The sequence below is a fragment of the Prunus persica genome, chromosome G3 (genome assembly GCF_000346465.2).
Source record: "Prunus persica cultivar Lovell chromosome G3, Prunus_persica_NCBIv2, whole genome shotgun sequence".
Lineage (NCBI taxonomy): Eukaryota > Viridiplantae > Streptophyta > Magnoliopsida > Rosales > Rosaceae > Prunus > Prunus persica.
In genome coordinates, this window is record NC_034011.1 from 25,074,052 (window position 1) to 25,088,110 (window position 14,059).

The window sequence follows — 14,059 nt, forward strand, 5'->3', positions numbered from 1 at the left end:
GCATTCCTCTCAACTTCGGTTTCGTTTTCTCTCCTCGGGTTTCGTTTTCTCTCCTCATGGAAAACTTTGGAAAAATGAGTCAACATTCAATGCACATTTTTTATTATCATTTTGTCCCCATAAACAATGTAGAATTACAATGTATCATTACATGCATTCTTTTTTTATTTGATTTAATATGGGTATAATTGAAAAATTATACAAACTTTGTTTTCCATCCATACTCAAAACAAACATGGGAAAAGAAGCAAAAGGAAATCTCCTAGTTACCTTCCCGCCATTACCAAACATGAGAAATGAATATTTCATTTGCCATCTTTTAAAAAATCATGTGAAGTAATTTCCCATCAAATTCGTTATATGAACCAAAGAGGAGTCATAAGTTAACACCATGGGCATGCCGAAAATTACTTAACACCCACACAACACAACAGTGAGAATGTGAAAGGACAGTAAAGCCCACGCACACTCAGGGGGCTTGATAGTATTTCGCTAAAAAAAGGGGGCTTGATAGTCTTGTCGGTAAGAAAAACCCTTCTTCCTCTTTGAAACCCCTAGGCGACCTCTGTCACTATATATACTAATAATTATTACAAAACCCTTGCCTGATTTTCCCTCCCTTTCCCGACATAAAATTAGGGTTTTTCTTTTTCTTTTCTCCAAAACTAGGCTTTGCTTCAAAATGGTGGCGGACCAGGGGAAGAAGGCGAAGCTCACTGAGAGAGCTCCGGGGGACGAGACTGATCACATTGATAGTGAGCTTGTCCTTAACATTGAGAAGTTGCAGGAGTTTCAAGATGACCTTGACAAGGTTCTGTGACCTGTCTCTCTCTATCTGTGCTACGTATGTGTGTGTAGATATCTGTATAGACAATGTATATGCATAAGTGTGTGTATATCATAACTTATATGTGTGAATTTGGCCTTTATCTGAAATATGATATGGTTGCGTTTTTGGGGTTTGCTTGTTTGAATAAGGATGGTTAGAGTCGGTTTTTTTAGTTATTGTTTTGTGATTGCAATGGAGTTTTTGGTTTTCTTTCCCTTCTGTTTTCTGGTTTGGTTGCTGTTGATATCCGAATTTGAATTTGTCTTTTCTTTTGTTGGTATTTTAGAAGAGGTGAAGGCAATTCATATGCATATTTAGCTTATCTATATAAATAAATAAAAATTGATCTTTGGGGTTTTCAAGGTTTGGGAATTATGAAAAGGACAATATTTGTTCATGTGAGAGTCTTTTAGGCTATTTGGGTTAGTTGTACGAACTTTTTCTTTCTTTTCATTTGTTGTGGAAGGAAAAATCACGGATAAGATTGAGAATTTTGTTCCCTTTTTCATCAGATTTGTTAAAATCTCTTTGTAAATTTGGGTATTATAGAAGCATGTACAATTTGCAGAATAATGTAGTTGGCAACGCCAGTAGGTCATGTCATGACAACGTTGATAACTGAAATTCCTACAAATCATTCCTTCTATATTGGTTGATTTGTGATAAAAAGTTACTAAAGAAATTAATGGGGGAAATAAAAACTCGTGGGATTTCTAAATATGCCCCTGTATGTTAGATTTATGCATTGTGCACTTTTATATGTTTCTCTTAGAAAGGTTTGGTTCATTGGATACTGCTTAAGATTTATGATTGGTATATGATGCTGATGAAGCTTGAAATTGCTTGGGTGCCCCACAGGTTAATGAAGAAGAGGGTGACAAACTGATGGAACTTGAACAAAAGTTTAATGAGATACGCAGGCCCATCTATTTGAAACGGAATGAGATAATAAAAACCATTCCCGACTTCTGGCTAACTTCTGTTAGTGATACATCTTTTTTTGCAGTCATCTTTTTTGAAATGTTTAATGGTTAATATAGGATACATGCATGTATATAACTTGGGCATTGTTGTTTCACGCAGTTCATGAGCCATCCTGTGCTTTGTGATATTTTGACTGCAGAAGACCAGAAGGTCTGACAACTAGTTTGCTAATAACCCAAACATTATTATTTTAGAGTAACTTTTCGTTTTCCTAAATTATTGTCTTTTTAATTCTTTCAGCTGACTGGAATTGACTGGTTGTTTGACTTTACTATTGCTTTTCTGTTCTTCTTGACCTAGATCTTCAAGTATTTAAATTCTCTTGATGTGGAGGACTTTAAAGATGATAAGACGTTAGGATACTCTATCACATTTGTAAGCTTCTTCTTTTCTTCTTAAGTTTACCTTAGTCATGCATATAATATGACTTGTCCTCTTCGCATGCTGTTTTTGGATATTGTTTCAAATATATAATGCCCATGTGCTCTGATAGTGTTTGAATTACTCTTTGCTAATACTTCTTTCCTATTCCCCTATTTCAGAATTTTAATGAGAATCCTTATTTTCAAGATACAAAGCTGACTAAAACCTTTGCATTCGTTGATGATGAGACAACTAAGGTTACTGGTACTACCATCAAATGGAAGGAGGGCATGGTATTCACTACACACTTGCATCTCTGCCTTCTTTTTCTCTCCCTTCATAAAAGTTACTGAGTTGTGTAAGTTTGAAGGGTTTTGCCAATGGAGTTCATGATGAGAAAAAAGGAAACAAACGACCACATGCTGAGCAGAGGTTCAATTATTTTCATCCTATTTGCTCATTTATACCTAATTTTGTTCAATTAGGCTGGGGTTAAAGGGTTTATGAGCTATTAGGATCTTTTGTCGGTTGGCATAAAGTGTGAGTCCAGTTTTGTATGACTGAACCAATAAGTACTTTATTACGTTGAGGATCTTGTTTCTTGCCTGTTCCCCTTACTTTTTGTAGTTCATGCTCTCTAACTCACATATGAGTACTCTAATAATTGCAGCTTCTTCAGTTGGTTTAATGAAAGTGAACAGGACGATATGGTTGGATTTCATGAAGAGGTAACTGTTCTTGTGAATCTTTATTCACTAAGTTATGGTTGTATATTTATATGCATGCTATGCATATCTAAAATACTTCTTTTAAAAAGGAAATTGTTTGATGATCTCAAAAGTAACCATCAAAAGTAATCAATGGTAATTGTTACGCCATATGTGTGGTTTTTTAGTTATAATTTTATCATTTTTAATTGAGTCAATTTTACAGGCCTAGAAATCCCCTTTCGTTTTCTTCTTAATTCTTTACTGATTGATCGTTTACTGTGAAATTGCAGATGGTAGAGATAATTAAGGACGACTTATGGCCCAATCCTCTCAAGTATTTCAATAATGTAATATTTTCTTCTCACGTTTGTTTATTTGTGTTTTTAAATGTTTATCAACAGATCCCTTCTTTTATTATTTAAAAGTGGACTGAGGGAAGATATCTTTCATTTAAATACCTCACACACGGGATGGCATCTCGTCTCCTCATCATATGTCTGGGTTGGGGGGCGAGGTCTTATGTCCAAGACTTGCTGGGAGTGCTAGTCTATTTACCCTGAACAAATAAAATGAAGGTTATTTAAAGTTTCCCTTTTCAATCTAACCATGGTAGGCAAGGTAACTTTTGAATTTGTTGTTCCAGGAGGCCGATGAAGAGGATTCTGAAGGTGATGAAGATAATGAAATGGTAACTAATATAAATTTCCATTATCAAAGCATTGATTATTCTTCTTTTCTAACTCTTATGAAAAAAGAAATGATTATTTTCTAATATATGTTGCAATTAGACCAGTGTGCTGCACGGTGAAGATAGTTTGAGTTCTACTTGATTGCTTATCTCTACCTATTGTTGGTCTTGCATAATAGTGGCATGCAACATGTTACAAAACCAAGTGTTGGCTAATTTTCAATGGGAACCAATTAATCCCCACAACTGCAATTTATTTTGGAGCCATGGTTCTCTTTATATATTCATGCTTTTGGGGTCTCACTGATCCGATTGTGTGGGTTGTAAGAGGCCAGTCGATCAGCCCTCTCATGGCCTGAAAAACGGGATCCCCTTCCCCCAGTCTTTTATGTAAATATATTCATTCTAAGCAGAGTTGATCACCTTGAATATTCCTAGAGAGTTTAATGACTATCCTGACAACTTCTGAATATGCATGTGCAGGAGAATGGTGAGAATGATGATGAAGAAGACGATAAGGAGGGGGATAGCTAAATTCTTTTGGACTGACTTCAGTTTTGTTACTCTTTCATGGATTGGAGCAATAGAAATATGAAACTTTCTAGATCCATGGGAATTAGCTTATTGCCTGGCAGACTTCTTGCATATAAATTAGTCTCAGTTGATCTTTTAGACTTTTTGGTTTGCACCTTTCTTCTGTGTTAGTTTCCCTACCAAATAGAATGAGTTTTAGCTCCAATCAATTGAGAATGAATTAATTTTGCATTGCGCACTTCACATGTTATTGTCTACTTTATCCACAATTATTTAATTTTTTTAACATTCAGAGCTTGAAGATCTTAAATAAAAATCGCCCAAAAAAAAGTTCTTGTCCCTTCTGGGACATCCGTTTTAATTTTAATTTTTAAGATCTTCAATAACCCAAAAAACCACACACAAAAGGTTATCCATGTTGACCGAGGCAACAAGAACAAAACAAAAGTATTCTCGTTGGTCTTCTTGTGTGTGAATTTCTAGTCTTGTTCGTCTAATGGATAGTTTCATTAAATCTCAAAGCTCCAAAAAACATGCATAAAGAAAGTTGACATGTAGAGTAACAATATGCTCGGCTGAACTGTATACTATTTCCCAGGAAAAAAAAAGGGAAAAGGAAAGAAAAGACGAAAAGTTACTTCCCTTGAAATTCGCCCAAACCTCCTATGAGTAAACAACATGAATCATGGCTATCATACAAACTATATCTTAACTAAGAAGAAAATGGGGATTGAATCCATCCCATATTGCATCCTCTCCCAATTTAGGGATCACGCCATCACCAGTCGAACCAATAGCATCCTCATGAGATTTAACTACCAACAAATACAGGTTAGAAATCAGAGGGTTCCTAAGAAATGGATTTATAGCTCTAGAGAGTTCAGCAACATCAGAGAGCAGATGCATGTTATCATCAGTTTTCCCACTGAATATGCAACTTGAGACAGCATGAAAGGCAAGCAAATTGACATACACAGGCAGAAATGCATCCTTATGGTTGCCCGCTCCACCGACCCAATCGGCCCCGCCTAGTTGCCCAATGCGGTCCTTGGCAAATGACATCAACTGGCTGGAAAATCTGAGTCTCCAATCATGTAAATAGTCCCTAAACTGTTGTTTGTTCAGAAAGTCAACAGCCCAAGATTTTGAAATTGGAAGCTCCTCCATTTGAGAACAACAAATTTGACAGATAAACAACTTTTCCTCATGATGATTGTCAATTTCCTTATCAAATACCTGTCTAACAAGATCTCCTTTGGCCACCTCATAATTCGATGCATTCAGCATCCAGCGTAAAAGACAATCCAAATACCCGATCCAGTGACCAAAGATGGAAGATAGATGCTCAAAACAAGATCCTATCACTTTCTCCACTTGAGTTGGAACTACTCCACTATGGGAGCTTCCAGATCTTTTGCAAGTAAAACACCCCTGAATACCCATGGCAAGCCTCTCTCTAATTCCATCATCCTCATCCTCCAACAGCTGGATGCATGCGAACCATATATCTAGTATTTGACGAGCGTAAATATTAACAGCTTCTTTGGGTTCAAAATAAGAGTACGGATTTTCAGAAGGGATTTGGTTATTGGACAAAGTAGAACCAATAAGCTCAGCTTGCTCTAGCAAACCACATGCTATGATAGACTCTGCTGCCGCCTTGCGCATGTTTACTGGCTCAGAGGAAGCACTATGTTTCTTAATTACGCTGGTGAAAAAGGAAATTGTGCTATAAAGTTGTGTCAACTTTTCTAACTGATCAGACTCACTGTTGTCGGTTAATCTCCTCATCCTTACATCAGAAAGAACCGATGTTGTAAATAAACCTGCAAACCTCTTTACGCAGATTCCCATGCAGCAGATGAGTGTTTCTCGAGCTTTTGCATGTCTTGTGAGCTTGTACAAGGAAATCAACTTGTCCCAAAGCAGAAACACAGAATCATATTCCATACCACCAATGTAAATTGTTTCAGTGCACTTTTCATCCCTAGGCTTCTGAAACTGCAGTGCATTCCAAGTGAACAGAATCCTCAGAATGTAATATGAGCATCTGTGGTTCTTCTCCACATCTAAGAGATTAACCAATGTAGTTTGGAGGTTAGTTCTGTTCCAGTGCTGAATAATCCTAATCTCACAGCTATAATCATCGGACTCACTACCAGATTCTATTGATGTTAGGAATTTCAGCAGCCACTTCAATGTTGCAAGTCGAACTTCATATTCTGAATCTGACAGAGAGAGTACCAGCCTTTCCTGGAGTCCCACAAAAGCATTTTCCATTTCAGGTATCTTCAAAAATCTTGAATTAATCTGAGAACTCCTCTGAGGCATCTTAAAAGCCTCTTCAGCCATTTTCTCAGATGCCTGAAACACGCAACTGAAATAGGATACTGCTGCTTGTCGGCGGAGTTCTGCCATTGTTGGATCATAATATGAGTGCCCCTCAGAAGCTTCTACATCTAAGCATTCTGTAGATAACTCCAAAAGTAGGTTGCGGAAAGCATAGAAATTTTTGCTCAAATGGCATGTCCTTGAAATACTGAGCATGTGATCCAGCAGCTTTAAGAAAGAAGCATTGAGGATTGGACAAGGGCACCATCTGGGCTTTGCAATCCATGAATGCGGTAAAAGATCTTGAAATAAGTCACCTAGAATCTGATCTTTCTTTGAGAAATCAGCCAGATTTCTACAGTTTGTATCCAAGAGAGAACTTAACTGCAATAGAACTCCATGAATCCAATTATATGAACACTGGTGTCGTCTTTTGATATTGTGAAATAATAGGGACGAATCAGGAGTCACTGTGTCTTGGTTATCTATTCTAGGCAACTCAGATACTATATTGAGGAGAACAGTTGGCAATTTCTCATTTGATACAAGGCCTGTTAAAGCTCTAGATGCAAGAACACGGACTCTTAAATTGCTTTGGGTTGAGCACCTTCTAATGAATGGCATGTACAGAAAAGGATCCAGGTCATCTCCAGTCTCACTTGCGATTGTTGAGGGCTTCAGCCTGGATAACAGAATCAAGACAGGGCACAAGCTTGGGTGCACAGCATTTTCCAGGTTGGATTTAGATTGTTCAGATACCCCATCCCCAAGCAACTCAGTAGCAACTTTCAGTTCCTTGAATAGAAATGGATGCAGTAAGGGATACCTTCATGGAAAAAGGCATTAAGATTAAAGTTTATTCAGGAAAGCCTAATATAATCTCAGTGCATTCAGCAAGAACCCATGATAGTAAGAAATAAGTTCAAAATAAAAGAAAGTAAAGTCCAAATGATAGTGTACACAAAGCATACTGGTTCTTTTGTGCATGTTCTCCATTTAATCATAGATAAAATGCATTAGTCATTCTCAACAACAGCAATTCACGTTTAGAGAAAAGCAATAACAAATCAATGCCGCTCCTTGTTCCCCTTTTAAAATGTTTCCCAAGTGCCAAAAGCAAATTTAACAACCTAAAAATTATGTTTCCTAAGTGCCTATCCTTATTCCCCTTTTCGGGATTTGAAATTAAATAAATTATGTAAAGTTTAATACTTTCAAAAACATGGAAGGGAGGATCCAACTGGAAGAGACAAAAAATTATTTGATTAACTTGTCAAAGGAATCCGTACCGATGAAAAAATTCGACCCCAGTTAGTGCACGCCTTGCGGACTCTCGTTTCTGGACATTGAGGAATCCAATCATGCGACGCACCAAAGCAGTGTATGCCAGACAAGCACTGTTCCGAACCTCCCAGTAGGGAGAAGAAAAGGAGCGAATTGAAACAATCATAGCCTCGGCAGAAAAACCTGATGTATCAGTAGCCAGGTTGGTGTCATTGAAAGCGGCTTTGAGTACATTGAATGCATGTACAGTAGGAATGACACCCTCATCACGGATCTTTGAAACCTTGTCACGAATATGTATATCTGACGACACCACAGACTCAAAACTTTTGTCTGACTTTGTCGAAGATACTTTACTCGAGGCGCAATTAGAGCTGTTGGTTTCAACTGGATCCATAAATGATGCTTTAGCAACATCTATGAGCCACCGTAAGGCCCGTGGGAGAAGTTTCTTAGGTGCACCTTCTGGCTCTGAGAGAAATAGAGCTATAAATGCTGCAGGAATACCTGCACTTCTCCTTAACAAGTCATCCACTGTTTGACCCTTGGCAACAGTTCTGTCCATAAGTTGCTCCATCCACGATTCTGTTAATTTACAAAGTCTGTACAGGGAAAACCATCTCAGAAAATGGATCGATCACGTGCCTATGTATTATAACAAGTAACAATCTCTATGATGCAGTTGAAAGAGTTAACATCAGTCATATACAACAGTAAAGTTCTTATAGACAGGATGAGATTAACAGCACCTAGCTGGTCATATAAGAATTTAAGAATGTATCCCATCAATTAAAATTAAAACTAAAGCACCTAGCTGGGAAAGTAGCCTTCCTATTAGATTGTCATGATTACATCATGCTGTACGTCCAAATCCTTTTCAGAAGTTCTGTGTGTTAGCATATGCATAAAGGCTGCCGTTTCTTTTCTTTTCTATTTTTTTAATAAGTTCATCTAGTGTTGCACTCATATCCATGCTTCCTAGTTTTTCAGCGAACCCTTGTATTTCATAAGTCTAAGACAGTTTGCAGTCATTTCGTGCTCATATTTATGCTCCCTCTTATGGTCATTTTGTACCAAAGGATAGTGCTCACTAAATTTTCTTTGCAAATTAAACCTAGATTGCTTTGATTAACTCCTTAAGAGCGTACAGATACTATGGGGTTGAATTATTTCTTTTGTCTCCTCATATATTTTGTAACAAGTAATCTTCTGAATGGTGGTGGCATAATTCAACAAATAACAATCATTAGATACATAGAATCTTATGCTAAAGTTGTTGCCTTGAAATAAAACAATACAATAATATAAGATATTAGAATGTACAGACTTTAAAAAGTTCAAATGAAACAGAAACATACCGAGGATCATTTGAACAAAGTAAGCGGTTGCAAAGAGCTGTAAATCCAGCCCTCGTTTTATCAATTGCACCATTATGCTTCATCTTCAGCAGGACTTCCAAAAAGTGATTCCCAATTGCTTCAAGTTGTTTCAGATCAAGCATTGCATTGGAAGCTATCATAACTGAAACATCGGAAGCACAAGAAGAGGTGCCTTCTGAATTTAATGATTCTGAGCAAGGGCTACTTGGTAAAGGAATCTTTCTTATGATAGTTCCCAAAAGAAGACTCACCTGAAAATTAAGGAAGATTTAACCATTAAATGCATGGTCCTCATTAATGTAAAATTTACCAAATCTTGGTCTAGACAGTACACACTACACAATACAATATCATATATCCTACGCATTTGAGGGTTAAATTATAAAGTTTCAACTACAAATCCACTTTCTAAGAAGAAAAAAACATTATCACAGCAATGAAATATATAGCTGCATTCAGTAGCAAACTACAAGTAAACAACAATTCAAGTACCTCTTTCATCGCAAGCCAGCAGCCAACCATTACACTCTGTTCTGATCGCCTGTTATTCTGCACAAGTTTAGAGTTTCTGTCTTCATGCTCCAATAGAGATGCTTTCACTTCCACCTCATCTGGAACCTCTGATAAGAAAGAATCATCATCATCAACCATCCCATCCATGTCCTCAGGGAGATGCCAAGCATCTGCAGAAACCACCCAGAGTGCCAAAGAAGTTATTCGCATCACAAGCTCCAAGAGCTTCTCTAATGAATGTCTCATCTCTGAGATACTAGACAGTACAACGTCAGAGTTGAAGTCCAGTTCCTCAAAAGCATATCGTAGTGTGAGTAATACCCCATGAACAAAACTATTCTGACATGCTTCAGAAAGATCCCTCTCCCCTTCCACTATGGAAACATCCAACCAATCAATCAGTGATCTTATATATTCCATCGCAGGGTATCTAGAATTATAAGTCTGATAATCTCCGTTTTCCAAGCCAGACTGTGAAGGAAGGCAAGCTACATCAACTGAAGCTCGGACTGTCCATCCTAGCTGTAAGACATACTTCCTGAAAATCAGCCTTAAATTCAGAGCTCCAGCATCAGTTTCTCTCACTCGTGGACTGCAAACTAATTTCTTAGCCCATAAAATCACGTTCTGGACCATATATTCATCTGAAATTCCAGGAAGTGGGGTGGGAAAATGTAACAGTATGCGAAAAGAACTCTCTCTGAGCCTGTCCCAACTATCAATTATGGATCCAACTAACAACAAAGTTGAATCAGGTAAAGTGATTCCTTTATTATAGGGATAGAGACAGTCTTCCAAAGACAAAGAACCGATTTTTTCTTGGGTAGCAGGCACAATGGACCAAACATTAAGCATTATTAGAATGAGCTCCATGGCCATTATTTTTCTCTTATAAGGGGCAGAAGGATAGCATGAAAAAAATAGAAATGAACTTAACCACCTCATGAAATGAAAAAGATCACTTGCTCTGTTAGCTTCAGTATGCTTGCTTCTACATGAAAGATGCATTTCATTGCTGTTGTTATGCTCAAGAGGTTCCCAAATTCCCTGCTTGAATTGTCTCTCCAGGGCTGTTCGAACCCGAGAAAAGAACTTCCTAAACAAGCTACTCCACTTCATTTGGAAAGCTGTAGAGCAACATCTCATGTTCAAAGGCACTGCTTCCTTCAATAACATAAGTTCTAAATGGGAAGGCAAACTAGCTGTCTTGGGATTCAAGAAAAGTGTCTCTGCAGCATCCACACGTAATGAATCATCAACATGGGTCAATGCCAGCACTAGCCACTCGACAACAACTTCAACCTTTATCCCTTTGATAGAAACAAGAGCATATCGATCAGGGAAATCTGTTTCCAGCCCACCAAATTGCTCATGTACTGCAGAACCATTGCACCAATCAATGTCCCCTTCAAGCAACGCAAGAAGACGAGATACCTTGAGCAATGATACTAAGATGGCCACTTTCTGTTCAACTCTCAGTTCCATGTTTCCACGACAGAGCTCCGGATATAACAGTTGATTTTCGCCCTTGCTTGGACCAACCGAAATAAAAGAAAGCATAGCAAATATACTGTCCTCATCCACTTCAAGTAAAATTGGCAGAGCATAAGTGTTCAAATTAGAGCGGAGCTTTGAAACCCCAGAAGCCAGTCCATACAAAAATGGAGGCAAACATTTCTCCCTGTAAAGTACATAACCACCTTCAACACCATCACTACTCCAACACTCATTACGCAAGTCCTCAAGTAAACACTTCAAAAATGATGTGACAGCACAGCACACATCATCATCAATGTATGCATGTACAGTCTCAAACAGCAAGTTAGGACTCATATCCAGCATAGTTTTTGCACCCAATCTTTTGGTCAGTGAAACTAAAGGAACATATCTCCCCTTGCAGCGAGGTCCCAGACGGAGAAGATCTGAAGCAATATTTTGCAAGAATGACCTTATTCTCTCACTACCTTCTGACCAACGAAGAGTGGATCGAATGTCTAGGAAAAGATCAAAAATGAGGTGAACTTGTTTGACTGTTTGACTTAAAGGATCTTCCAAATTATTCCATACAATTCTCAATATCCGGGTTCCCATTTCCACCGGGATGGGATCATAATGCTCGGATGGGATGGTAAGATTAGCTAACATTGAGGTTTTTATTTGTTGCAAACAAATCTGCAACACAGTTAAAGTGTGAAAGTTAAAATGGCTATCGGTAGGGTTCTCGCAATAGTTGCATAACTCAGGCAAAATTCCATCATACAGTATGGTTTTAACACAGTTGCCACCATTTGTATGAACCTCATAACCATTCGAATAACCCCTTGACATATCAAAATGGGAATTAAGCACAACTCTTGAAACCGCTGTAAGAATCCCTCTGATCAAGCAAAGTCTACTCAAGTCAGATAAATTACATATTTCAGTGTATATATCCCCTTTATAAGGAACTTTGGCTATCGCATTCCTTTTTTCACTTTCAGAATTAGCATCCAAACTACTGTAATCAGTTGGGTGAAATATACCTTCAAATATAAACAAGCCCAGCTCTTCAGGACTGAGACACACTTGCAAAGCTGCACAAAAGCTCACCCCAGCAGCCACATAACAGTCCCTCGAAAACGCCAACGACTTCAAAATGCTTAAAACGACAGTCACACTCATCTCCAAAACATTCGAATGGCCAGCATCAAAACCACTCCTAGAACTATTAAATTCCTCGAATTTAGAAGGGAAACGCTGAAGCAAATAGTACAAACAAGACAAAGCCTCTTGGCATTGCTCTATAACAATCGGCGAAGGCCGAGCAGACCCTTTAGTCTCCGAAACCAGACCATTCAAGCTAGAAACTGTATCCAAAGCAATCAAAACCGCGCATTCTTCGACAATTTGAACTAAAAACCCCAACTTGGGCATACCCATCACCGATAAAGCCGAGCGGGACACACAAAATCGCTTCCCTTTGCCACCACCATAGTCTTCGCAAAGCTTACGATAGCATCGGCCGATCAAAGCCTGAAAAGTACGAGCCTTGGCCAAAACAGAGACAAGGGTTTTATGCAAAGGCAATGAATTCTCCAGAAAAAGAAGCTCCAAGTAAAACGGCGCCACTTGGGCGACTGTAGCTTCGTCCCCATTGGTGAGTAAGTCCCCGAATGCTGCAGCGAGTCCTTTAGTGTGGTTGAGTTGGGCATATGTGGAGTTCAGAGAGACTAGTTCTTTGAGTTGGGAGAAGAATTTTAAGCTGGATAATTGTGATGGGAGGGAGTTCAGGGACTCCGTGTAGGAAGAGGGGAAAACGACGGTATTGTAAGTGTAACGATGGCGGTGCTGTATGGCACGCCATTTGGAGGACATGGTTGTGAACTTGGACCCAGGAGGTGGGTGTGTGCTTGCGTGCTGGTGAGTAGTTGGAAACGTAGAACCAGCAGTTAGGGCAAACGTCAGATTGGAGCCAATTTCTCTCTCTCTCTCTCTCTCTTTTAACTGAAAAAATTAGGTTGTGTTTGGTGTGTTTGTTTGTTTGTTTTTAGCAGTGTTTGGTGTGTTTCTTCTGAATTTATTTACATACTCAAGTAACGCTACCTAGGTGTATAAATGAGCCGAATCAAACCGAGTAAGTATGAAGCTCTATTTTAATAATATTATTCAAATTCAGACTCGCCTCAAGTTTGAACAAAGCTCGTACAATTGTGCTCAAGTTCAACTCTTATGAGTTTTTTTAGATTGAACTTGACTTGATTAGACTCAATTCATTTTTTTTATCGAAATTTTATAAATGACTTAGCTTAGATCATTTTTCAAATAAACTTCAACTTAAGTTTTTTTAATAGATGTAGATAAGGTCAGTTGATTAGGATAGTGAATCCACCTTTTTTCCTAAAATTTGAATACCCCTCTTTGTAGGTTTAATTAACTTGGAAAACAATTAGACTATTGTGCTTGTGTACTTTGTGGTAGTGAGGTACAAATGACTCTACATATTCTTCGCATTCGCAAATTTTTAATAAAATAAAAACCTTGGGTGGGTGTCCCCGGTTCATTTTAGGGTGTCCAAAGAACCTCTAAATTTTCAGTTTTGGAATTGGGTCTAGCCCCTGCAAAACGCAAGGATCAAAATCTCCATATTTGGGCTCATCTATACAATCCCCATGCCAATAGATGATGTTCATATATTTCGTTGTTATTATATCTGAACTGTCCGTACTATCATGCAAATTTTGCTTCTCGGCAGGCACCAATGCATGTATGAAACATGTTCGGTCTTCTTCTTCTTCTTCTCTCATCGAGATGTGAGCATATGCTATTATTATTATTATAAATACAGTGTTGTTCTTCAGTCTTCAACAAACCTCCCACAAAAGCATGCTCTCACTCAAAATGAAAGAGGCTGTAGATGAGAGTTGCAGGAAGCTGAACCTATTCACTGTATTCAAAGCCCAAAACC

General features: G+C 38.3%; 2 protein-coding genes across 2 annotated transcripts; one reads left to right on the forward strand and one right to left on the reverse strand.

Annotated features, from left to right (window-relative positions):
* Nucleotides 518-4,400, forward strand: LOC18782691 (NAP1-related protein 2). Its single transcript, XM_007215788.2, has 10 exons — nt 518-811; nt 1,688-1,810; nt 1,913-1,963; nt 2,114-2,188; nt 2,356-2,469; nt 2,547-2,608; nt 2,847-2,904; nt 3,177-3,233; nt 3,530-3,574; nt 4,058-4,400. The coding sequence occupies exons 1-10, from the start codon at nt 683-685 to the stop codon at nt 4,106-4,108; spliced, it is 765 nt and encodes a 254-aa protein (XP_007215850.1). The 5' UTR covers nt 518-682; the 3' UTR covers nt 4,109-4,400.
* On the reverse strand, nt 4,594-13,137 carry LOC18782511 (thyroid adenoma-associated protein homolog). Its single transcript, XM_020559753.1, has 4 exons — nt 9,595-13,137; nt 9,082-9,353; nt 7,729-8,325; nt 4,594-7,265 (listed from the first exon to the last, which is right to left on the reverse strand). The coding sequence occupies exons 1-4, from the start codon at nt 12,967-12,969 to the stop codon at nt 4,817-4,819; spliced, it is 6,693 nt and encodes a 2,230-aa protein (XP_020415342.1). The 5' UTR covers nt 12,970-13,137; the 3' UTR covers nt 4,594-4,816.